The sequence below is a fragment of the Aspergillus foveolatus genome, assembly GCF_047715535.1.
Source record: "Aspergillus foveolatus strain CBS 279.81 unplaced genomic scaffold BDW70scaffold_11, whole genome shotgun sequence".
NCBI classification, from domain to species: domain Eukaryota; kingdom Fungi; phylum Ascomycota; class Eurotiomycetes; order Eurotiales; family Aspergillaceae; genus Aspergillus; species Aspergillus foveolatus.
Genome location: NW_027396075.1, coordinates 422,609 through 446,481, shown reverse-complemented (window position 1 = coordinate 446,481; position 23,873 = coordinate 422,609). Strand labels below are relative to the sequence as shown.

The window sequence follows — 23,873 nt, the reverse complement described above, 5'->3', positions numbered from 1 at the left end:
TAGCCGCTAATGGCTGAGCTGGGTTACTGACTGTTCGCTGGCGGCTCATATCGATAAATAGACATATTTCAACTCGCGGAGACAGATTAGCATTGATCTTGGCGCGAGATTCTACTTATCGCATGTTCAGTGCTAAGTACCTGGTCCGTCCCAAAAGATTCACTCACTGCCATAAGTAATATGAGCTCTGTGGTTTTCAGGTGTAGATATAAGTATAATTGGCAAAATAACTACAAATATAACTGTATACAAACCGTGTAGCCACTTCACAGGACGCCAGCATGAGTACTGAAAACTTGACCAGAGACTGGAGAGATGAAATAGAGTGTCGCAAGGTCGACACGAGTTGTAATGTGATGAGAACAAGTCCGAGAAAGAAAAGGCTGAACAGACGGATGGGTGTGGAGATATCATTTTCATCAAGTCGAGGGTAAAAAAAAAGGATAAAATAAAAGGCTGGGCAAGAAGAAAGCAAAGTGGAAAGTGACAGAATAATCGTGTCTCAGGGACGGTGTCAGGCCCAATAAACATCGCCATAGAATGTTCATATACTCATATGCCGTTGCCAACAATGTCCCTCTTGTGTATCATTTCGCAGAGGCCAAATAAAAAGGCAAAAGAAAAGTCAAGACCATTCGATTATGTCATCACAAATTCAAGAGACGTTCCGGTTGGCATGTGGGGGCCAGAACCGCAAATTATTGTTGCCGTTTAACAGCATCCTCCCTTGTTCTCGGTGTCTTGGGTCTTCTCAATATCGATGATCTGACGACGCTCCCCGACAGAGGCTCCGCCGGATTCGCCTTCGAGCGCCTTGCTGGACACGATGCGGTAGATTTCTACAAAATAAAAGAATATCGGTCAGAGAGCGTCTTTTGGAATGTCTGTAACTGGAGCTATACCTGTGAGGATGTTCTGGAAAGCAAGCTCGACGTTGCTGGCGTCCAGCGCGGAAGTTTCGATGAAGGAAAGGTTGTTCTCGCCTATTGAGCGTAAGCTTCAGAGCCAAGCCATGCAAGCGTGCAAGGAGAACTCACTGGCAAATTGCTTGGCTTCCTCCGTGGGGACAGCTCGGAGATGCCTCAAATCGCTCTTATTACCAACAAGCATAATGACGATGTTAGAGTCGGCATGGTCGCGGAGCTCCTTCAACCACCGGTTGACATTGTCGTAGGTTTGATGCTTGCTGATATCATAGACGAGAAGCGCACCAACAGCACCCCGATAGTAGGCAGATGTGATGGCGCGGTAACGCTCCTGACCAGCGGTATCCCAGATCTGAGCCTTGATCGTCTTGGAGTCCACTTGGATGGAACGAGTCGCGAACTCGACACCAATAGTAGACTTCGAATCTAGATTGAATTCGTTTCTGGTAAAGCGCGATAGCAGATTTGACTTGCCCGTTCCACTATCGCCGATGAGGACAACTTTGAAGAGAAACTACGTAGCAGCCAGTTAGCGATGTTCATTTTGGCTGAAAGACGCCTAGAACTCACATCATACTCGTCGTTAGCCATAACGAACAGTTAGACAGACCGAGAGAGCTCCGCTGTAGGTAAGATGTAAGGTTGTTAAGGGGTAGCGAGAATCGACGTGGCGGAAGTAGGCAGCTGGGGAGCGGGAATTGACAACAGACGGGCGGATGCTGAGTTTCTAGGAGGAGCAAACCAGAGTTAGTCGACGGACCAGGCAGCGTCCAGGGTGAACCGAAGATGAAGAACGTGCAGCAAGCGGTGCTAGTGATCACTTACAGGGCTTTCTGGCAAGGGGAGTGAGACGTCAAAGATAGGAGAGTCCAGATGGATGAATTGCTTGCCCTCGTTGCAGGAGCCGAGCGGGTAGGCCGCCCCGAATCCCGCTAGCGAGTGGGTCACGTGCCCCGCCCGTCTCAATGTTTCTTTAGATTCATAGTCGAAATATAATGGTCAAGGAGACAACTACGCGCACTACAAGGATGGACTCCGTCAGCAAATCGAGAACTGAAATTGACTCTTGAAACTTGTGTTTCTCTTCGCGTGGCACTGCTAGTAGACTGTACTCTGCTGTACGGAGTGATGTTCTCACTAATCTTGTGCTCCACGTTCTCCAGGTCAATTCACTTTGGCAGCTGAACATAGTTCTGAATTGCTCAACTGGTGACTGTTGTCTATCGGCGTGCAATCAAACAATGGCTATGGACAGTGATAGCGATGATGATATCTCTCTTACGTCCACGGTCGAGAGTGAACAGGCTTCCGAGTACTTTGTTGACACCATTCTGGCGGAGTACGAATTTGCCGAGGATGATATGAGATACCTTGTCAAATGGGATGGCTACGATATTCATCGATGTACTTGGGAGCCCAAAGAGAATTTCAACAATGTCCGCGAGACGTTGCTCGAATGGGAGGAGAAGAAGCAGCGAATTGCCGAAGGCAAGGAACCAGCATTTGATGTTACTACCTGGGAGGAAACTTGTCGTCGATTGGACGAGGAAAAGCAGGAAAGAAAGCGCAGAAGAGCAGCTAAGAGACGAAAAATTGCTGCATCACAAGGAATGCGAAATCACACAGCTGCTAAAGACGCTCCGACCGTACAGAGGATCACTTCCCGCAAGGCTTCAACTGCCTCAGCTCGCCGACCTCCAGGTCCAGCTAGGTCTCTGTATTCAGATAGTATCCATTCGGCCCGACAGCTGTCACGCTCATCGGCTCCAAGACCGCTGCCACCGGTTTTGTTTGGAAACAGCCAATCGGCCCCGAAATCTGCGCGGCCCAACAAGGTCTTGAGTACTGACGAGGGAAAGCCGTTCAATTCCATTTACAGGAAATGGAAAAGTAATCAACGCGCAAAGAATAAGGAGTTAATGCCGCACATCAGTCAAGTCGATATAAGGCGACCATCTGACTGGGATAGTATGCCATCGGTGAAGGCAACTCAGCCGGGCAATTCTCGTTCGCTTGGTACGGGCTATGACAGCCTGGAACAACATGGGTCAGCGTCTGCTCTAGACTCCCCGCAATTATCTCACCCTCATCCACAGTCCCCAGATGCGTCACTCAGGTTGGACCGTGCCATTTGGGACGGTTCTGAGTCTGAGCAAGACCTGGTCGCCAAGCGCACTTGCAGTGGTGTATCTGCCGAAATTGAGTCAAAAACATCAAAAGCCGAATCGAACCTCAAGACTCCCCCAACGGAACCGCGTGGTGTTGTGGCCGCCAAATCTGGTCCCAGGGCACCTATGGAACTGGAGTTTCGCGATAGGAGACCTAGTTTCAGGCCGAGGCATATTCCGCACTCAAACCCCCGACGCTGGTGGAACCAAGGAGAATTGTTCGTTACCCTTTGGTTTGGTCCAGATAAGCAATGTCTTGGAGATGCTAGAATATGTGGTATGGGAGCTCAGTATACTGCGGGAATTCTCGGGACGAGATCAAAGTATAACAAAGGCAAAATCGATATCTGGCTTCGGCATCTATGTTCGCTGGATCAATATGAACAATTTTGTTCTGGTGTAAGTACTCGCAAGAGGAGCTTTGCTTGTCCCCTCAGCATATTGCCTCAGGTTCGCTAACACAACCTTTGTTAGATGACAAACACCAAGTACGCCAATGGCTGGATCGAAGGGTTCGACGACACTGAACCGCATATCCAAAAAGCAGCTAAAACACTTTATAGCGAGAATAAAGCTGCAATAGCCCATATCGGCTCCAAGGAGGTGCTGGTTGCCTATCCACCCGGCTCTTCCCCTTTCAGTTTCCTTGGTGATACACATCAGCCTAGGGGGTATCTCACTCTTGCTCTCAGAGACACTCTAGGACCAGTTAACAGGTTGTTGAGAATAAGCGAACAATATAGTTACTACCACTCAGCGGGAGTGAATAACACGGTCAAAACTGGCCACCGTGAGTCAACGCTAATCACTGCCTCGGGTCCTCAGAAACCGCCTCGCGACTTCGACGTTGCACGGCAGAGTACTGGACAGTTATCAACAGCCTCTCCTACGCTAAATGTTCCGAATACGACTCCCTCTCCGGCTTTGGACTCGGCCATGGCCCAAACTCAGACCAATATATCCCCTGTTCGGAACAGGCACGCGCCATCGTTGAGTTCGTCCATCCAAGTTTCAACCAACACGTCGAACATGATAGATTGTTTCACGCCTGCCGACTCTATGGGTCTCGACTCTCACCCCACCCAGGCTTTAACACCAGGTCACAGTGGGACAGAGTCAGGTGCGGCTCGCGTGGACTTGAGCAAACTTTTTCTCAACGGATTCGGTATCACATTTGAGAAACTAGCAGCTATTGGTGGGACCGACAAAAAAGCCCAACGGGCAAAGGTGTTCTACGTATGGTACCCTGAGGACTCACAAGTTGTCAAAGAGGAAAAGGATTTAATAACGAGATTCTTGAGGATCCACACCCGTCTTTTATTCTCAAATAGCGTCAATGTGGACTGGGAAAGATTTACGACCATGGTTAACGAGAATAATATGCATGGCGTTGTTCTTGTATGTCCTCCTTGCTTAACTTCATACTGCCCTAACACTACCGCAGTTTCATGAGTCCTTCGTCGAATATGACAAGGTTCCTCAACTCCAAAAGACGCTTCGCAGGACGACCGGTTTCTGGAAGGTGTCCCTTTCAAAGCCGATCCAATACGTTGATCGTCCACTACATGTCCAGCGGCTATTTCCACATGGCGGAATTTTTCTGTTGACCGAGGACCTGATTGTCCGCGAACCGGTTGCTGCTATGATAATCCTGCAGTGGTTCTACGAGTGGTCAAAGAAGAAGTATCCAGGACTATGGAAAATAATGCTCCGCCCCAATATCTTGAACTGGCTGATGGATCAGATCAAGCTCGCAGATGATTCACAGAAATCCCGGTGTGTACCTACTTATCCACTTTCCAGTGTCACTGCAGGCTCAGCGCTAATCAAGGAACATCAGGTGGCTAGCAATACACCACCTGGTCAAACAACTGGGTTTCTGCTCTACCAACAATCTTCTATCTAGCTGCGAAAGCTGGGAAGGCGTCGTAATCTCTCCACCTGCACTCCCCAAATACGGGTTTCGGACGGCAGTTGACTCACCAGAGATTCCCAAAGACTGCACCCAGGAGCAACGGAACGCCGACCATCTAGGCGAGTTTTTTGCCGGTTACAGTTTAGTTCACGCCCATCGCTTCCGCCGATATTATATTATCACAGCCTTGGAGCCTCTTGAAAGATGGAAGAAGTGGCAACACGTTACCGTCAGTGGTTACCAGGAGTTCTTTCATTCCCATAATGTCAAGCCTGAGTTAATCCAAGAACGGCTATCCAAGGGCACGTCATCAGCTCTTTCTTCGACGGATCCCACACCTGTGTCGCCGGCTCCGCCGCGGTCATCAAGACCATTGGGTACTCCGCTGTCTGAACAGCAATCTGTATCGTTTGCGCCCCAGTTCGCGTCCAGGTATGGCCAGCCGTATCAGTGAGAAAATGGATGTCCTATCATATCTAGTGTTGACGCGGGAGTCTCCTGAAAATGAGGATAGCACGATTTAAATGACGGATGGACTGCTGCATGCCAGGGCATAGCAGTACAGCGACACCAGTGAAAACTGTATTTGGATAAGAGGAACAACTTTGAGAGCGATACTCGCGCGTTTATTTTCTGATGCAAGAAAACTCAGATTCAAAAGGAAAGGGCGCTGGGTTATGACGAACTGTTGGTTGTACCTTCAGTTTTGGCTGCACAGGCAACATCTTCTGTAAGCGGCCAATTATTATTATGTCGTATGTTCACGCCCAACTGGGCAGTATCTTATGTATTCCGCAGGTTATAATATGTTTTTTATTGCTCATAGACATTAATTAATACATCGAAACAGTAATCTATTGAAGAAGTAATCAAATAAGATGTGTTCATTCAAAATATCACTTTCATATCCATGTGGACTACACAGGAATCAAACCGCGAATTTATGTGATCTCATAATCACTAGAAACAGGCCATACTGAACGCAAGTATACAGAACGCTAAACAGCATAATCTCGCGCCGATGCTAACTTAAATATAAGTAGGGTACAACTCATCACATACGTTCATGGGCAAATAACAAGCCTCATCCCAGGACATAGTCGGAGAGCAGAGGTGCGAGTACGAAAACGGAGGATCACTACACAGAAGCCTTACTCCGATACTCCTTGAAGGAGGAGATGGAAGAACCATCCTCAAACGTAAGCTGAGACTTCCCCTTCCTGTCTTTAAGCTTCTTTTGGCGCATCCTCTCTTCCCACCTATCTTCCTCCGCCGCAATCATGGAGTGAAAACGACTTCCCTGGCCACGGCCAAGATACACGGGCTTTTCCTTACGCTCTGCCACGTTTTCAGTGACAAGGACGAATTTGACGCTTGAGCCCGGTGTTTCGAACATTGCGTCGCTGAGGATTGTTTCCATTTCTGTGCGAAGCGCCCGCGCCCCTGTGCCCATTGTGAATGCGTTGGCGGCGATTTTGTGCAGAGCGGGAGTTGTAAAGCGGAGTTCGATCCCGGACAATGAGAAGAGGGTGGTGTATTGGGCAACTAGGGAGTTGCGGGGTTCGGTGAGGATGCGGACGAGTAAGGGCTGGCTTAGGGCTGATAGAGCGGCGTTGACCGGAATACGGCCTACGAGCTCAGGGATGAAGCCGTAATTCTGGAGGTCGGTTTGGTTTATGAGGTCCAGGGCATTAAAGTAGGTTGGTTCGGCTTCTGGAGATGATAGTGATGGGGGTGTGAAAAATGGGAGGTGTTTTTTGTATAGGGCTTCTTCTTCAGAGCCCGGGAGGATAGGAACGGGCTGGTTAGCTGTAGAATCGTAGGAATGTGGCCTGTCCGTGGAGGTCTGTGGTGGATTTCGAACCGGCTGACCGAACCCCATTGAGCCACGCGATATTCGGTCCATGACGACCTTGTGCAGTCCAGCAAACGCGCCGGAACATATGAACAGGATATTATCGGTGCGGACATTATAAACCTCACCCTTGTGAGGTACATTACCTCCACCCGGGGGCGTAAACGGGGTGTTTCCTAATGGGCCATTCGAAGGATATGAAGAACTGGTTGTCCCGCTGAGACGTGGCGCACTGCGTTCCTGCTTCGCCTGCACCTGTACAGTCGTACCCTCAAGGAGCTTCAAAAGGCTCTCCTGAACACCTGATCCTCCCACGTCACGGCCATGGCTGACCTTGGCGGCTGCGATTTTGTCTATTTCATCCAGGACGATTATTCCGCGCTCTGCTTGCTCGACGTCGTAGTTCGCAGCGGCTAGTAGCCGGTGTACGCATACTTCTGCATCGTCCCCGATATAGCCGGCCTGTGTGAACGGAGTACAGTCTGAGATGCTGAATGGAACCGATAAGACTCGGGCTAATGAGCGGCACATGAGAGTCTTGCCTACTCCGGAGGGTCCCAAAAGAAGAACATTGGATTTCTCGATCTGTAGTTGTGACGAGTCGTCGAGTTCTGCCTTATCTGTAGCGTGGGAAGGCTGGGTAGGTGGGTTGTTTGGATAGATCGTGCGTTGTTGGCCTGGGTAATCGTCTATAAATTGCGTCAGCTCGGACAAAGGATCCAGGCCATGTATGGCTGATAGTAAAGGAACATACCTTCGGCCGGGTGATGCTCGACGGAATCCGTGCTCGCATGTTTGCCGAGAAGCTCCTCACGTTCTTCCTGGCGCCTCTGGATATCCTCTCGGCGCAAACGCTTGGTAAGCAGTTGCTCGGCTTCTTCCTGGCGTCTCTGGAGCTCTTGCACTCGCTGATAATGATTATACACTGCGACACTCAGGATCTTCTTTGCACGTTCCTGTCCGACAACGAATTGATCCAGATATTGCTTCAATGATTTCGGTGTGATGCGAACTCCGAATGCAGGTGTGGATCCCAGCGGGCCAGCCGTGGGTAATCCAGTTTCATATACGCCGGAGAATGGCTGACTCGTGAAGTCGGATCTATCAAACTGCGTAAAGGTAGGGAAGGACACTGACGAGCTCGAGAAGCCGCGACGTAAATGGGAAGGACGAATCGCGAGCGGCCGATAACGGAGGGCGGTGCGGTGCACTGACGGTGGCCGACACGGCAGCCGTAGCATGACGGGCGCCGGGGTTGCTATATAACTGAATCCTCTAGCAAATGGTATCCAAACACAAAGGTGGTGCATAAGTGACAAGACGAGGAAAGAAGAAGAGGACCAGGAGTTGGGAGACGGGAGGCTGAGATGGGGAGCTGGTGGGAGGTGAGGAGGTAAGGTTGTCAGATAAGATGGCCGCCCCATCGACCCGCCCCGTCATTCCTGATCCCCGCTTTAAACCGCGATCGGCCCTCGCCTCTCAACTCATACCACGCGACTACAACAGAAATTGCATTGCACTTTACTACCTGTTCATCTATGATAAACATTCATCAAGTAACTCCTTTCATCCATGTCTGGTCCCGCCGATTAGGACAAGTTTCACAAGGCTTTAAGAGTTGTGAATGGTAATAGGCCATGGGCGTTGTCGAAGCTCGCTGGCTGCCTCCGAATCAGGGCAACACTGCCCTGAAAGCCAGCACCATTCTTGAGTTGTATTTGAGCCTTCTGTTTCGCCTCAAGGGGCACACTACTCCCAAGGAGTACTAACACCTTAGCTATTCCAAGTTCATCGAGGTATTATCACTGCACGCGAAGTTGCGAAGACAATGTAGTAGCGAGTTCCTAGTGCACACAGTCCGCCGCACACTTATGTCATGGTCGCTGGATGGCACACTTTTTTTATGACATGACTGTTGCCGAAGACGAGGATCGGTCCATAATGGACTGCCCTTGCAGCGGTAGGTTCACTTTTTCGTCTTGAACGCAGGCTGCTGTTCCATAGTCTGAGATATAAAGCCCCGTAACGCGGCCCATCGATCTGATACTGACTCCGCAGCCGCCGGCTGTGAGTTCGACGTAGTCATTGCAGAGATACTCGACATCTGCGCCATATTCTTCACAAACCGTTCTCGCTCCAGTTTCTCGATTTTCTCCTTGCGCTTCTGAGCACCAGGTCGGTGTTTCATAGTTTTCTGTTTGATGATGTTGACTTGCCCAGAGCTGTTCGTGTCAGTCTCAGCGTCGGGCAAAGCATCAGCTAGCGATTCGAGGTTGGCAACAAGTTTTTTGGACGCTCTACGTCGCTTGTTCGTCTTGGCGGAGTTCTTCTCGATTTTTGACACAAAGCTGGAGTGTTTGATCAGGCGCTTGTCTTTCTTCGTCGTTCGGAAATCATCGCCGAACACCGAGGGTTTGGAAACCGCGCTTCCGGCTGATTTCTTCGTGCGGTTTGTCTGTTGTTTGGTAGATCGGATAGGGGCCTTCGCAGTCAGGGAAATGCCTTTTGTCTGGATTCTCAGTCACTTACCATTATTTCATGTGTAACGGCTTTTGCCCGGAAGAATCTTTGAAAGAGTTTGGTGACGGTCCGTTGAAACCCGATCAGGACTAGTCCCGCACCTATTCTACCGCCTCAGCTCCCCGCACCACGTGAGCATTCTTTAGACTTTCTTGGAGCATTGCTTTGCTTTGCTAGCCATAGGTAAGGGTCTGTCTGGTCGTGACCAATTAGTACGTGCATTATTACCTTATCATTATTGGACTCTGCTAACGAAGTCCAGAACCACTAATCGGTATTGGCGTCCATTCATGCAAGCTCAACCTAACATCCGATCTCGTCTTGTCGTTCCCTGTTTTTGACTAGCACCCTGTTGGGGCAAGATCCACCTAGAGCACGCCGAAATATCCAGAATCCCAAGATCGTCCAGTGTCGGGGACTACATCATTCACTCCGTATCTTCTTCGTTTTGCCAGGGAGACTTCAAAGATCTTGTGAATGCGTTTGTGTCAGCTTCTCAGATCTCGTGCAAATCCAGTTATACCTCGGTTGCGACCCTCTCAACAGTTCCGATCCATTCAAATCATTCACAACTCCCTGCCGCGGTCAACGTCATTGAAATTGTCGGGCCCTTCCTGCTTAGGACCCCCTTCAATCTCTACTTCATCATATTCTTCTACAACCACCACGGCAGCTAGCAATATGAGCACTCTCGGACCGTATAAGCAAAAGCACAAGGTGACTGTGGTGGGATCAGGTAATTGGTATGTACCGGCCTAGCGGCTTGCCTGCAGAATTTCAACTTTGGTACTGATAGCACAAAAGGGGCACCGCTATCGCCAAAATCGTCGCCGAGAATACTGCCAGCAACCCTGCGGTCTTTGAGAAGGATGTTCAGATGTGGGTTTTCGAGGAAAAGGTCGAGATTCCGAAGTCGTCGAAGCATTATGATCCTGCCTCTTCTCTCTGCCAGGGCCCGCAGAACCTGACAGATGTTATCAACCATACCCATGAGAATATCAAGTACCTCCCCGGAATTACCCTCCCGGAAAACTTGATTGCCAATCCGTCGCTAGTCGACGCGGTTCAAGACAGCACTATCCTCGTCTTCAACCTACCCCATCAATTCATCATCAATATTTGTGAACAGATCAAGGGCAAGATTGTCCCATACGCGCGTGGAATTTCTTGCATAAAGGGCGTGGATGTGAATGAGGAAGGAGTCCACCTGTTTTCCGAAACAATCGGAAAGATTCTTGGGATCTACTGCGGCGCCCTGTCCGGGGCCAACATCGCGAATGAGGTCGCCCAGGAAAAGTGGTCCGAGTCTAGCATTGGTTATGATCCACCGCATTTTGACTCTAAAGCCCCTTCTCCTCCCAACCAGTCCCCTTCCGCATCGACTGACAATATCCTGCACTTCGAGCACAAAGATGTTTCGGGTCAAGTTTCGCGGGTAAAGCTACAGGCTCTACCTTCCGAATTTCCTCCCATCGACCATGCCCTTCTCAAGTCGCTTTTCCACCGTCCTTATTTCCACATTGGTGTGGTAAGTGACGTCGCCGGTGTTTCGTTAGGAGGTGCCCTTAAGAACGTCGTCGCTGTCGCGGCAGGGTGGGTTGTGGGCAAGGGATGGGGAGACAATGCGAAGGCTGCAATTATGCGAGTTGGGCTTCTGGAGATGGTGAAGTTCGGCGAACAGTTTTTCGGAGCAACCATCAACACTCGCACCTTCACTGAAGAGAGTGCTGGCGTTGCCGATCTAATCACGAGTTGCAGTGGCGGACGAAACTTCCGCTGCGCAAAGCTTAGCATTGAAAGAAACCAGCCGATTGAGAAAATCGAGGAGACAGAGCTGAACGGCCAGAAGCTGCAAGGCACTTTGACTGCAGTCGAAGTCAACAGTTTCCTGAAAAAACAAGGTTTAGAAGAAGAGTTCCCGCTGTTTACTGCAGTCTACCGTAAGCACCGCCCCTCTATACCCACTCTTTATTCATTAAACTGACAATTTGGCAGGGGTTCTTCAAGGCACCATGTCTGTGGATGAGATTCCTTCTTTCATTGAGCGGTAATTAGGACCTAATATGTCTCCCTTCTATTGACGCTGGTTATTAACTCTCAAATTCGTTTATTTTTTTTTCGACAGCAAACCCATTTCCACTGCAATTACTGAGTTAGACGGGCAAACGGGCCATGATATGGATGCACTGGGCGCTAGTGCCAAGTTGTGAATGAACGATTGTTTATCTTGTTTCGGGATGGACGGTTTTCCTGTTGTGTGGGATTGCTTCCAAACACGAACATATAGATTTGGACTATGATAGACACATGATATACCTAATATTATTTCGTGCGCTTGCTCGGTTCTTCTGCACTTGTAGTCAAAACTTGACCGACAAGCGTCAGTGCGGAGGGCCATCTGCTGCCCAGAGAAAGGGCAAAGGTCTAGCCCTCCCTGGCCTGCCAGGATGATGTCACAATTTCGCGGGGTTGGGTAGTCCCAGGTAACTTCCAGCTGGTCAGGAACAGGTTCTTTTCTCTGCATTTCCGTATATAATGCCCTTTCCGCCCAGTTTTCTAGGAATGTGAGAAGTTAAATCACGCTGTCCATCCGCGTCTTCGCAACGACACTCTCCATTCCTGATCGCGCAGCAGCTGGAGAAGTCAACGAGCGCAGCTTATTCAAAATGTCTAATGAGACCTTCTACTTGCTTCCCTTGAACGACGATGGCTCTCCGGACGTGCCTGGGGGTTTTATCTATCTTCCCCCACCAGACCATCCAAAGTACTCGCTCCGATTCCTTATCGAGGGGAGCAGCTCAATATGCAGGGATGGGACGCTTTGGATAAATATTCCTGAGATTGGAAAATCGTTTGATCGTCAATCGTTTCGGCCTTTTAAGTGAGAGATATTTTCCCTTTTGCCCACTTTTTGTTGAGACGATTGTGCCAGGTTATATCCGGACTTCAGCAGAAACATTCAGATCGATGTCCCAGTCACCTGTCCCGGGTCTTTCGCATACTATGTAACCTTCTCGCCACTCCCGGAGTTTACTATCACGTCCAGCACGCCGGTGAAGCCAGCAAGGACTCCGACTCATTACATTGATGTGTCTCCGAGGCTCAGTCTTGCGGGCAAGGGTATACCGCTCAATGCTCTATCAATATTCTCGGTGAATTCCAAATTCATGGGTAAGTACCCGGAGGATTGGAATAGATACCTGAGCAGTATCTCTCGGCGCAAGTATAACATGGTTCACTTCACGCCGTTGATGAAACGAGGGGCATCCAATTCGCCGTATAGCATTTTTGATCAACTGCAATTTGACGATATTGCATTTCCGAACGGAGAAGATGATGTTCAAAAACTCATCAAAGACATGGAGGAGAAGCACTCCCTACTGTCCTTGGCTGATGTCGTATGGAATCACACTGCCAACAACAGCAAATGGCTCGAGGAACACCCAGAGGCTGGATACAGCGTTGAAACTGCCCCCTGGCTCGAAGCAGCGCTGGAGCTGGACACTGCATTATTAAAATTCAGCCATGAACTACAAACGCGCGGTCTGCCAACTGAATTTAAGACTGTCGACGAGCTGACGCTCGTTATGAACGAAGTGAAGAACCATGTTATAGAAGATCTATGCCTCTGGGAGTTTTATGTTCTCGACGTTAAGAGCAATGCTCGGAAGGTTATAGACGAGTGGAAAGTATCCACAGACGGTGATATAAAAAGTGGACGGTGGGCGCAACTCGATCTAGGAACCTACAAAACGTGGTCATTGGAAGATCAGGCAAGCCTCATTCGTCAGAAAGGAGTCCCGACTGCAGGCCAAATCCTCGGAAGATACAGTCGAGAAATTGATACTCAACTCGGGGTGGCCATTGCTACTGCCTTGTTTGGAAACTTTGACTCCACGTCGTCGGACTTGACTGCGGTTGAGAATACCCTACGCAAGCTGCTCGACGTAGTCAATGTGCCATTTTACGAGGAGTACAACTCAGATGTCTCCGAAATCATGAGCCAGCTTTTCAATCGTATCAAGTACTTGAGGATTGATGACCATGGACCGAAGCTCGGTCCTGTGACCGACCAAAATCCTCTAATAGAGTCGTACTTCACCAGACTGCCTCTGAACAAGGTCACTAAGAAACACAATCCCAAAGCACTAGCCCTCGCCAACAATGGCTGGATATGGAACGCGGATGCTATGCGCGACAACGCTGGGCCCAATTCTAGGGCATACCTACGGCGAGAGGTGATTGTCTGGGGAGACTGTGTCAAATTGCGGTATGGAGATGGCCCTGTAGACAGCCCTTTCTTATGGGACTTTATGGCCAGGTACACTCGCTTGATGGCCAAGTACTTTTCTGGCTTCAGAATTGACAATTGTCACTCCACACCCTTGGTAGTTGCAGAGTACCTCATTGACGAGGCACGAAAAGTCCGCCCCGACCTTGCAATTTTTGCCGAACTTTTTACGGGTTCTGAAGAGGCCGATTATATTTTTGTCAAGCGGCTCGGTATAAACGCACTCATCCGCGAGGCCATGCAAGCCTGGAGCGCGGGAGAGCTAAGCCGCTTGGTGCACCGTCATGGTGGCCGTCCCATCGGCAGTTTTGAGTTGGATCTGGCCTCTCCAGGCCTAGATTTTTCAAAATCCCAAGCGAGTGGCAGCGAGAGGGAATTAATACGCAGTATACGCCCCATTCCCGTTCCAGCGTTGTTTATGGACTGTACACATGACAATGAGATGCCAGCGCAGAAGAGAACGGCGACAGATACACTCCCAAACGCTGCTCTTGTAGCAATGTGTGACTCTGCCATTGGAAGTGTTATGGGGTATGATGAGATCTATCCCAAAATTGTGGATCTTGTGCATGAAACCCGACTGTACTCCTTCTTTGATCTTCCGGAATCTCCAACTCTTGACGAACTGGTCAACCTTAAAGGTATCAGTGGCTTGAAGCGGCTGCTCAACGAACTTCATACTATGATGGGTCAAATGGGGTACGATGAAACTTTCATTCATCACGATGGTGAATACATCACCGTGCATAGGGTCCATCCACAAACGCGAAAGGGTATATTCTTGATCGCCCATACAGCTTTTCCCGGTCAGAATAGCGGAGCCCTTCTCGCTCCTATACACCTTGCTGCTACTCGGGCCAAGCCTATCGGATCGTGGCTCCTCAAGGTTCAAGAACTATCTGACGACAAAGAGCGTGCCCTATCGAACAAAGTTTACCTTCAAGGATTGCCAAGTGAGGTTTTGAAGATTGAGGGTGCTCGAATTGAAGAAACGGATCGCGAAACCATAATCTCAGTTTTAGACCCATTCGTCCCAGGATCTATTGCGTTATTTGAGACATCAATACCCAGTCTTGAGCACGCAGATGAGCTGAGTAATGATGCTATTACTGATGGCGCAGTGGAGGCATTTTCGGAACTGAACTTGATTGACCTGAACTTTGTGCTCTACCGCTGCGATGCTGAAGAACGTGATTCAAGCGGTGGCCAGGATGGAGTCTATGACATCCCAAACCACGGACCATTGGTTTATGCTGGCCTTCAGGGTTGGTGGAGTATCCTGGAAGGCATCATCAGATTTAATGAGCTGGGCCATCCGCTCTGCGATCATCTCAGACAAGGCCAGTGGGCCCTCGACTATATTGTTAATCGCTTGATGAAGGCCACAAAAAATCCACAGTATGCCGCTCTTAGGCGTCCTGCTAAATGGTTGGAAGCAAAGTTCCAAACTGTCCGCGGCCTACCGAGCTTTCTTCTTCCTCGCTACTTTGCTATAATTGTTCAAACCGCTTATGTGGCTGCCTGGAACAGGGGTATACAGCTCCTGGGAGATGATGTGAGGGTGGGTCAGGCTTTCATCCAACAGCTTGCCATGGTCAGCGTGCAGCAGACTGGATTTGTAAATTCCGCATCATTATGGCCCAAAAAATCAGTCCCGAGTCTTGCAGCTGGTCTACCGCATTTTGCAACAGATTGGGCTAGATGTTGGGGTCGTGATGTCTTTATATCTCTTAGAGGCCTACTTCTGTGCACTGGAAGATTCATTGACGCTAAGGAGCATATCCTCGCTTTTGCCAGTGTGCTAAAGCATGGTATGATTCCTAATCTATTAGGCAGTGGTAAACTTCCGCGGTATAACTCTCGCGATTCCATATGGTTTTTGCTGCAGGCTATACAAGATTACACGAAGATGGCACCTGATGGTCTTGAATTGCTGCAAGACAAGACTCCCAGACGATTCCTGCCGTACGACGATACGTGGCTCTCGTTTGATGACCCAAAGGCATATTCGCAAACCTCAACCATCGTGGATATAATACAAGAAGTATTCCAGCGCCATGCACAAGGAATTTCCTTTCGTGAGTATAATGCGGGCCCAGAGCTCGATGTGCAGATGAAATCGGAGGGATTCAATGTCGACATTCGCGTGGACTGGGAAACAGGGTTGATTTTTGGTGGCAGCCAGCACAACTGTGGAACATGGCAAGACAAGATGGGAGAAAGTGAGAAAGCCGGCAACAAGGGGGTACCCGGTACTCCACGAGATGGCGCTGCTATCGAAATTACCGGACTGCTTTACAGTGCCCTAAAGTGGATTACAGACCTTAACAAGCAGGGTCTCTATCCGTACGACACAGTGGATATAGGAAATGGCAAATCTATCACATTCAAAGACTGGGCTACGAAGGTGAAAACCAATTTCGAGCGTTGCTATTATATACCGCTGGATCCGAAGGATGACGATCAATACGACGTCGACTCCAAAATTGTCAATCGTCGTGGCATCTACAAAGACCTTTACAGATCGGGTAAGCCTTACGAGGACTACCAGCTTCGGTCTAATTTCCCAATCGCCATGGTTGTGTCACCAGAACTGTTTGATCCTTCCAAAGCGCTGGGTGCACTCGCTATTGCTGATTCTCTGCTTGCTGGTCCCCTAGGAATGGCCACACTTGATCCTTCTGACCTGAACTATCGCCCAGACTACAATAACGCGGAAGACTCAACCGATTTTGCAACATCAAAAGGCAGAAACTACCATCAAGGCCCGGAGTGGGTTTGGCTGCGAGGATACTTTCTCCGCGCACTCTTGTACTTTGACCTTGCCCGACGCAAGACTGCGGATGAGCGGACGGAAGCATTCCAGCAGGTAACAAGAAGGCTAGCGGGTTGCAAGAAAGCTCTGAGGGAAAGCCCTTGGAAGGGTCTTACGGAGCTAACAAATAGGAATGGCAATCATTGTGCAGACTCGGTAGGTGACCTTTCCTGGAGATGCTCGTTCAATTTTTGGGACTAAATGGGCTGACATTACTCTTTCCGCAGTCACCAACCCAATCATGGTCGGCAGGTTGTCTACTCGATCTTTATTATGACGCCTCACGGTATATTTAACTCTTGCCATTTAGAGTGAACAGATATATACTTCATAACTGTCAGCGCCGCAGAAGGCTGAGAGCATGTGGTGAATTAGCATAATAATAATAGCGCATAAACTGAAACTTCGCAACGAGTGAAGTTCTGAAGTTGCGTATCCAATATTGACATTACTCTATGATAACGCCTCATACTCGGCAGAAGTAAGCATAAGCTGTGCATAAATATTGTGCCTTGCATAGGTATTATGACTAATCAAATACACAGCAGCCATCGATCGTGAATATGAACTGTCGCTACTCGCTAGCCTCAAAAACAAGATCACCATTACAGAGTGGTTTACGAGAATCACCACGTTTTATACTGCTATCGTTCTCTGACTTTGGACAACCGGAGTTAGCTAACGATAAATCAATCTACGGTCTCGCAGCGCAGTGTAACACCCATATTCTTCCCCTGACGTCAGTTGCTCCTCGACCGTCGTCCGACTCGAAAAGCAGCACTCCGCTTCCCAATGCATCAATAACGGCGCAAACCCGTCCACATACTTTAAGACGTCAAGAACCTCCTTTACATAAAGCCATGTCGCTCACGGAATCTGCCGTGGCGGCAATGGCGACTGCCCTTACTGTTGCGAACCATCATGGAACAAACAATGGAACGGACGATGATGGACCCGGACGGAAATGGGACGATCAACTCAAGGGAGACCTATATACACAGCTCGTCATCAGCTTAGCATTAGGAATAACCGCGTTTCTATCTTTTTGTGTACGTGGAATCCTTTACGTGAATACAACCTTGATGCGCAAAGGACTAAGCTAATAATCATTCGCGAGGTAGTTTTTGCGGCCCAAATGGACGGAGTTATACGCGGCTCGAAGGCGACAACGTCGCGCCGCACTATACCTACCAGAACTTCCCGATAGCTTTTTCGGATGGATTCCGGTGCTATGGCAGATAACGGAGGAACAAGTTCTACAGTCCGCTGGGTTGGATGCCTTTGTTGTATGTGGACTTGTCCAAGTCAGCGGTGGTGAAAGATACTAACGATGCCGGTGAATCAGTTTCTCTCCTTCTTCCGCTTCGCGATCAGATTCACGTCTACTGTGTTCATTTTGGCCTTCGTGGTTCTTCTACCAATCCATTATAGCTACACGAAGAAGCTAGGTATTCCAGACTGGGATAAAAACATTGATGTTGGCGAGGACGGGAAGAAGAAATTCATTGATGACCCACCGTATCTATGGACGTACGTCGTGTTTACGTACATCTTTACTGGCCTTGCCATTTTCATGTTGTTCCAAGAGACGAAGAAAATCATCCAAACGAGACAGAAATACCTGGGCAGCCAGACGAGTACGACTGACCGGACGATACGATTATCAGGTATCCCGGCTGAGATGGGATCCGAAGAGAATATCAGGGAATTTATTGAAGGCTTACACATCGGAGAGGTTGAAAGCATTACGCTATGCCGTAATTGGAGCTCTTTGGACCATCTGATTGAGGAGCGACTCAAAGTCCTACGGAATTTGGAAACATCTTGGGTCCAGTACCTTGGCTACAAGCGAGTCAGGAAATCTGGCGACACTCTGCCTTTGAGACGCCAGCCAATAGATTCCAGTTTTTTCTCTGAGGACGACGAAAGGATGCGCCTTTTGCTGGAAAACGGACAAGATGACGCATTTGATCGGTCTAGGAAAAGACCAATGGTGCGTCTATGGTATGGTCCGCTGAAGCTGCGCTACCGGAAGGTTGATGCTATAGACTACTACGAAGAGAGACTCCGGAGGCTTGATGAGGAAATTCAGAGCGCTCGCCAGAAGGAATATCCGCCTACTGAGCTCGCGTTTGTGACCATGAAATCAATAGCTGCGGCGCAGATGCTCGTTCAGGCTATACTTGATCCTCATCCCATGAAGCTCCTTGCCAGATTGGCCCCGGCCCCGGCGGATGTGATTTGGAAAAACACCTATTTACCGCGCGCCCGGCGCATGTTTCAGTCATGGTCTATCACTGTATTAATCTGCTTCCTATCTGTGTTCTGGTCCGTTTTACTTGTGCCTGTTGGTACACTTCTTAAATGGGAGACGCTCCACAAGGTCTTGCCTCAACTGGCCGACGCTCTGGCTCGGCACCCTCTCGTCAAATCACTCGTCACCACTGGTCTTCCTACCTTGGCCTTCTCTCTCTTGACTGTTGCCGTTCCCTACTTGTATAATTGTGAGTCCCTGCTGATGACCTGTTCACTCGGGTCCCGTACTGACCATACCCTGCTACAGGGCTTTCGAACCACCAAGGGATGATGTCTCGAGGCGACATCGAACTTTCCGTTATCTCGAAAAATTTCTTCTTCTCGTTCTTCAATCTTTTCGTCATATTCACTGTCATCGGCACTGCAACGAATTTCTACGGTCTCTGGGAGCATCTTCGGGACTCCTTTAAAGATGCAACCACTATCGCAACGGCTCTCGCCAATTCACTAGAAAACCTTGCACCATTTTACATGAACGTCTTTGTTCTTCAGGGCCTAGGCCTGTTCCCACTCAAACTCCTTGAGGTCGGAAGCGTATTTCTGTACCCTATTAATTACTTGATGGCCAAGACGCCTCGAGATTTTGCCGAGCTCTCCACACCTCCTACATTCAGCTACGGATATTCGATTCCACAATCGATACTGATACTGGTCATTTGTGTGATTTACGGCGTATTCCCAGCATCTTGGCTGATTTGCTTCTTTGGGCTGGTCTACTTCACAATTGGTAACTTTATCTACAAGTATCAGCTCCTATATGCGATGGATCATCGACAGCACTCTACAGGACGAGCATGGCCCATGATATGCAACCGTGTCCTAGTGGGTCTGGTAGTGTTCCAACTTGCTATGGCAGGCACTCTTGGTTTGCGCAAAGCTATTACCTTGGCACTGCTCATTGTGCCCCTGATCGGAGCCACAGTGTGGTTCAGTTACTTCTATTCTCAGAGCTATGAGCCGTTGACCAAGTTTATTGCTTTAAAAAGCATTTATCGCGACACACCGACATCTGGTGATATCTCTCCCTCTACGACTTCGACGTTCTCACCGCCTCTTGCTCTCGACCGTGATGCGTTCCCAATTCGACTAGGAGGGCAAGTGCTAGGACTCAAACTGAAGAGATACGTCAACCCCAGTCTCATTCTACCTCTAGACAGTGCTTGGCTCCCAGGGCGCAATCCAATGCCAGAGCTTCAAGAGGACTTCGAGTACTACGAGGATCAAAACCACGTTTCGGTGTAACCTTCTACCAAGTGTTCAGTGATGGGCGGAGGAGTGCTTGATTATAGGATGCCTTGCTATTATTATTTTGCTTATGTTTAAAGATATCCCAATTCTGGTTTGTCCCCGGCGTTTCAATGTAATTAGCATGGCATATACATACGCATGACTATTCATTGCCACGAAATGAGGTTTCTGGCTGCTTGAGATATTGCATGACTTGAGGGTACGTTAGTAGACATAACTGACATAACTAAATCTTGCTAGGATAATTAAAAAACAATTAGTCTGAAGTGCAACTTCTAGGTGCGATGCGGCGACGCCACTTAACAGTTGGCAGGACTAGCCTTGTGTTAGCACCTCAAGATATCTTTAACAACAATTGTATTATCGGATACACTCAGACCAGGAATAATTGCGGTGTGTGGGTGGTCAGGCTCTCAGACTCCCTTCTTTTCTGGCGGCTTCCGCCGCTCGTCCTTTCCTCCTCATCCTCTCCTCCATCTCACAATTCACAAGGAATCATCATGATAGCCAGCAAACCCAGATGGTTTTTTTGTTGTCAGGAGTAAGTAGCTTAAGAACCGCCATTATCAAAACGCGATGCTGACAATATCGCCGGGCTGGCGTAAGAGCAAGGACGAGCGCTACCCACAATCCTGTTGTGCTTAGCTGTTTGTCGGTCTGTCCTAGTGTGATTCGTGGGTTCTCCTAGACGTCACCCTGTTCGCTTGAGTCGCCTCTTACCGCCGCGGTACAAGTCCTGACGCAAAGCCAACTTAATTCCGAATTTTGCCCTTTTCTCCACCGCCGCTGCCGTCGGCTCGACGGCTCCCCGTTCACAATCTAGAACCATGGGGATCATACATTGCTGGCTCCACCACAGAGGCTCGACCCCAGGGTCCGGTTGCCGGCGCCCTTCTTATCTACGTCAGATTGCTGGTGATCGCACCTCCCTCGGTCATGGTTATGGCGCTGAATAACCTGCGAAAATTGGGGATGCTTCACCGTGTGCTTGAAGAGTCTGCGGCTGCCCAAATCTTTACACCCCTTCACCCGAGTGCCTGATTCTAGTCCTATCTTTCGTCTACTCAAAGACTACGTCAGTACACCTTTACGGCATACATCTCAAGCCTGTATATTACCGCAGGTCACCTGCCACAATCATAATTGGAACAGCCCGCACGCTTTTTAGCCAAATTTGTCTTCTGGAACTTTCTGGCCTGGGAAGAATCTCGACCTTGTTGATAACGGTAAAGCCGGTATAGTCTTGCTCAAACACCGGCTGGGCATGGTTGTCGGCGAGCCGGTCAACAGGAAACAGCCATGAGCCCTGTCTTTGAAATATATAAAACACCTCGACTTTCGACAATCCAACGTGAGACGAGCTTCTCAATCTTCTTCGCCTTTGAAATTGTCCAACTTGTTCATGGTATACTAGACTCTTGAATATCTCTGCATCTTCACAGCAAGACAAGCATGCCAGGAGTTGTGAATCCTTTAATCTATGATACGGATCTCAACGCACAATCGACCAACGTGATACACCCTTCAGTGGCTGAAAGGTGCTTAGAATCCGTCCCTGAAACATCATGCTGGCCTTTGCGTTTGGCGCCCAAGCCCTGGGCTCAGGCTATCGACGAGGCTCTGCCACTGCAGCGTGCCCCGGCGAATACTCTGCCCCCAGAAATCCTTACGCAGATATTCTATGAATTGAGCCCTCGAGACTTTGATAACGCCCGGCGAGTTTGTTCGCAATGGATGCGCGCCAGTTTGAACGAACGATTACTGGGGAGTATGCTAAAGCGGGCAGGCTGGTGGGATAGTTGGCTCAGGGATAACAAGAATCAACGAGCTAGCGATATGGACCAGAATGGAGAGAGCACGGCCTGGAGAATGAGCAAACGATTCGCGACTGAATGTATGCTATCAGGCCGCAAGATGAATGTCGAAAGGACTGGGTTCGTGACGACAAGTGTTGTCGACTTCTCGCAGCTTTCCCAAGCAGGCCAAACATCCACCTCTCGCGACTTGCTTAACCCCTATCCTTCTTCGAACGATGTGTCCTTCACATCTAGCTTTCACGTAAGCAATTGCGGGAACAATCTCCTTGTGATTTCAGGCTGCAACATCCACATTTATCAACTACTTGGCAGGCGCAGTGTAAAATCCGCGCCAATGTCCAATGAGGACTTGGGAAATGTTGATATTGCGCCTGTCGCCAGCATCACATGTCCAACAGAGGTTTTGTTCGCCACCATTGATACCAGCACATCAAATTTCAATGTTGCAGCTTTGTTGCGCAATAGACTGGGAATGATTTGCGAGCTTGCTCCAATCGATAGGGGAGCCAACTGTAGCTCAAGGGCCCTTGTTCACGATGGGACGAACAGCAGCTGTGCGAGAGGCGGACACTTTGCGAGTGCGTTCTCCAGAAAAATGACGTCTCGACACTTCTTTTACGACGTATGCTCTGTCCATGATCCACCTCTGAGCATATCGATCTGCCCTGGTTATCGCTGTGTCGCGTTCGGCTCTGAATCTGGAATTGAGTTACGCTGGGTTGATAAAGAGGCGAACATCGATTGTCGAAAATTCTTACCCATGTCACAACCCTCGGAGATCTTGCATTTCATGCCGAATCGCCTGGATACTCCATTAGAATTTCGGTTGATCTCCTCACTAGCTGGCCCAGTGGTGGAGGGTTGCGATTGTCAAACCCTATCAGCCGAAGAATTGCATCCATCTTGCCCTTTCCACACTATAAAGGATGATGTTCAAACATTCAGTCGGTGGGCACCGGAGCGGAAGGATCAAGTTGGCTTGGTACGAACGACACAATGTCACCATTATCGGGCGGTTCCAATTAACGACGGCATTCATCTATTATTTGTGGAGCCACGGAGTGGCTACCTCTGCATTGGATCGGATGCTCCGCTTGATGGACCAACGTGCCTCACGAGGGCGCTTGTTTGCGTTCCTCCATTCAAGAATAATATGCCTAACGGATCTCAAGATGCACCCGTGCCCACAGTCTTCGCATCAGGCTCAGACCTCAGTTGGGGGCTTCGCATTGTCGCTGCTTATGGGGATAGGCTGGTTTTCTATTCCGTGCCATTGGATGTATTCAACGTGCTGAAGAAGGAGCGTGAGAGACAGGGTGACGGCGTGATGGCCGACAGTGATCTTGCACGAGATTTCTTTCTCACTCAACAACTAGACAGCCCCCACCGTGAAAGTCTGTCATCGAACCAAAATGAAGACTGGGAGTTTCTTCTGAGTGTCAGCTACAGACCCACTGCGATGATGTGGCCGTTCAAGATCTATGGGAAGGAAATTGGCCGGGTACAGAACGTGGTCGAAATATCTCTCCAGTCTTCTCACGGAGGCGCTCGCATTTGGGCATTCAGCGCTTCAGGAGAGACCAACATCATTGATGTTGATACTTTTACATCTGCGTCACAGGATGCCTCCAAGTTCCCCTGCAAATCGTTCACCATCGGTTCGGATGGGCGTATCGTAGGCGCCCAGCTGGTCAGCCGCTCTGAACACTGCCTTGTTACCCCAGAGGATTTGCGAGAGCGCAAACAAACCAAGTCGCGAGCAGGGTTTTCTGGACGGCACATGCTTTGTCGATATAGCAGTTCGATGTCGGACAGCGGGCGCGATGCAACAGCGGCTAATGTGTTCGACGCGCAAATTGTGGATGTCAGCATACCCGAGCTAGGAGGCAGACATGCACAGCCCGAAGTTGTCTACTAATGTTTACATATATAAACGCACAATCTCCTGCCAATGGCAGACATGGCACGGCGCTCATGTGTTTGTACAAGCTAACGTTTTGCT

General features: G+C 49.3%; 8 protein-coding genes across 8 annotated transcripts; 4 read left to right on the top strand and 4 right to left on the bottom strand.

The window, feature by feature from the left end:
* Positions 1–124: 124 nt before the first annotated feature.
* BDW70DRAFT_13063 (uncharacterized protein) lies at positions 125–736 on the bottom strand. The gene has a single exon (XM_073735845.1). It carries the CDS (start codon positions 535–537, stop codon positions 160–162), a length of 378 nt encoding a protein of 125 aa, XP_073598310.1. The 5' UTR covers positions 538–736; the 3' UTR covers positions 125–159.
* On the bottom strand, positions 194–1,781 carry BDW70DRAFT_131864 (Rab family GTPase). Its single transcript, XM_073736064.1, has 5 exons — positions 1,752–1,781; positions 1,497–1,653; positions 1,038–1,440; positions 903–983; positions 194–839 (listed from the first exon to the last, which is right to left on the bottom strand). The coding sequence occupies exons 2-5, from the start codon at positions 1,515–1,517 to the stop codon at positions 712–714; spliced, it is 633 nt and encodes a 210-aa protein (XP_073598309.1). The 5' UTR covers positions 1,518–1,653; positions 1,752–1,781; the 3' UTR covers positions 194–711.
* A 161-nt stretch (positions 1,782–1,942) lies between these two features.
* BDW70DRAFT_166070 (putative Chromo domain protein Chp1p) lies at positions 1,943–5,862 on the top strand. The gene is made up of 4 exons (XM_073741897.1): positions 1,943–3,493; positions 3,569–4,492; positions 4,539–4,870; positions 4,935–5,862. Exons 1-4 carry the CDS (start codon positions 2,168–2,170, stop codon positions 5,461–5,463), a joined length of 3,111 nt encoding a protein of 1,036 aa, XP_073598308.1. The 5' UTR covers positions 1,943–2,167; the 3' UTR covers positions 5,464–5,862.
* Positions 5,863–6,147: 285 nt separating this feature from the next.
* BDW70DRAFT_157914 (putative ATP-dependent Clp protease) lies at positions 6,148–8,105 on the bottom strand (the record flags this gene model as incomplete). The annotated part of the gene is made up of 2 exons (XM_073740434.1): positions 6,148–7,553; positions 7,619–8,105. 2 exons carry the CDS (start codon positions 8,103–8,105, stop codon positions 6,148–6,150), a joined length of 1,893 nt encoding a protein of 630 aa, XP_073598307.1.
* A 254-nt stretch (positions 8,106–8,359) lies between these two features.
* Positions 8,360–9,561, bottom strand: BDW70DRAFT_131856 (FAM207/SLX9 family protein). The gene is made up of 2 exons (XM_073736063.1): positions 9,394–9,561; positions 8,360–9,346 (listed from the first exon to the last, which is right to left on the bottom strand). The coding sequence occupies exons 1-2, from the start codon at positions 9,394–9,396 to the stop codon at positions 8,831–8,833; spliced, it is 519 nt and encodes a 172-aa protein (XP_073598306.1). The 5' UTR covers positions 9,397–9,561; the 3' UTR covers positions 8,360–8,830.
* On the top strand, positions 9,548–11,726 carry BDW70DRAFT_131852 (glycerol-3-phosphate dehydrogenase family protein). Its single transcript, XM_073736062.1, has 4 exons — positions 9,548–9,596; positions 9,647–10,127; positions 10,189–11,324; positions 11,380–11,726. The coding sequence occupies exons 2-4, from the start codon at positions 9,862–9,864 to the stop codon at positions 11,433–11,435; spliced, it is 1,458 nt and encodes a 485-aa protein (XP_073598305.1). The 5' UTR covers positions 9,548–9,596; positions 9,647–9,861; the 3' UTR covers positions 11,436–11,726.
* Positions 11,727–12,050: 324 nt separating this feature from the next.
* BDW70DRAFT_148625 (putative glycogen debranching enzyme Gdb1) lies at positions 12,051–20,048 on the top strand (the record flags this gene model as incomplete). Its single annotated transcript, XM_073738892.1, has 16 exons — positions 12,051–12,265; positions 12,317–12,473; positions 12,504–12,782; positions 12,822–12,845; positions 12,882–13,086; positions 13,126–13,357; positions 13,388–13,443; positions 13,474–15,173; positions 15,216–15,378; positions 15,412–15,471; positions 15,508–16,646; positions 16,977–17,010; positions 17,349–17,539; positions 17,612–17,776; positions 17,836–18,994; positions 19,054–20,048. The coding sequence occupies 16 exons, from the start codon at positions 12,051–12,053 to the stop codon at positions 20,046–20,048; spliced, it is 6,774 nt and encodes a 2,257-aa protein (XP_073598304.1).
* Positions 20,049–21,973: 1,925 nt separating this feature from the next.
* On the top strand, positions 21,974–23,831 carry BDW70DRAFT_131846 (uncharacterized protein). Its single transcript, XM_073736061.1, has one exon. It carries the CDS (start codon positions 22,206–22,208, stop codon positions 23,787–23,789), a length of 1,584 nt encoding a protein of 527 aa, XP_073598303.1. The 5' UTR covers positions 21,974–22,205; the 3' UTR covers positions 23,790–23,831.
* Positions 23,832–23,873: the final 42 nt, after the last annotated feature.

Excerpts from the sequence above, each read along its gene's own strand:
- BDW70DRAFT_13063 (XM_073735845.1), bottom strand. The coding sequence starts at position 537 with ATGGCGATGTTTATTGGGCCTGACACCGTCCCTGAGACACGATTATTC.
- BDW70DRAFT_131864 (XM_073736064.1), bottom strand. The coding sequence starts at position 1,517 with ATGGCTAACGACGAGTATGAT. Across the intron at positions 1,441-1,496 it reads TGGCTAACGACGAGTATGAT|TTTCTCTTCAAAGTTGTCCT; the intron begins GTGAGTTCTAGG and ends GCTGCTACGTAG. Across the intron at positions 840-902 it reads TTTCCAGAACATCCTCACAG|AAATCTACCGCATCGTGTCC; the intron begins GTATAGCTCCAG and ends TTTATTTTGTAG.
- BDW70DRAFT_166070 (XM_073741897.1), top strand. The coding sequence starts at position 2,168 with ATGGCTATGGACAGTGATAGCGATGATGATATCTCTCTTACGTCCACG. Across the intron at positions 3,494-3,568 it reads ATGAACAATTTTGTTCTGGT|ATGACAAACACCAAGTACGC; the intron begins GTAAGTACTCGC and ends AACCTTTGTTAG. Across the intron at positions 4,871-4,934 it reads GATGATTCACAGAAATCCCG|GTGGCTAGCAATACACCACC; the intron begins GTGTGTACCTAC and ends AAGGAACATCAG.
- BDW70DRAFT_131852 (XM_073736062.1), top strand. The coding sequence starts at position 9,862 with ATGCGTTTGTGTCAGCTTCTCAGATCTCGTGCAAATCCAGTTATACCT. Across the intron at positions 10,128-10,188 it reads GTGGTGGGATCAGGTAATTG|GGGCACCGCTATCGCCAAAA; the intron begins GTATGTACCGGC and ends ATAGCACAAAAG. Across the intron at positions 11,325-11,379 it reads GCTGTTTACTGCAGTCTACC|GGGTTCTTCAAGGCACCATG; the intron begins GTAAGCACCGCC and ends ACAATTTGGCAG.
- BDW70DRAFT_131846 (XM_073736061.1), top strand. The coding sequence starts at position 22,206 with ATGTCCAATGAGGACTTGGGAAATGTTGATATTGCGCCTGTCGCCAGC.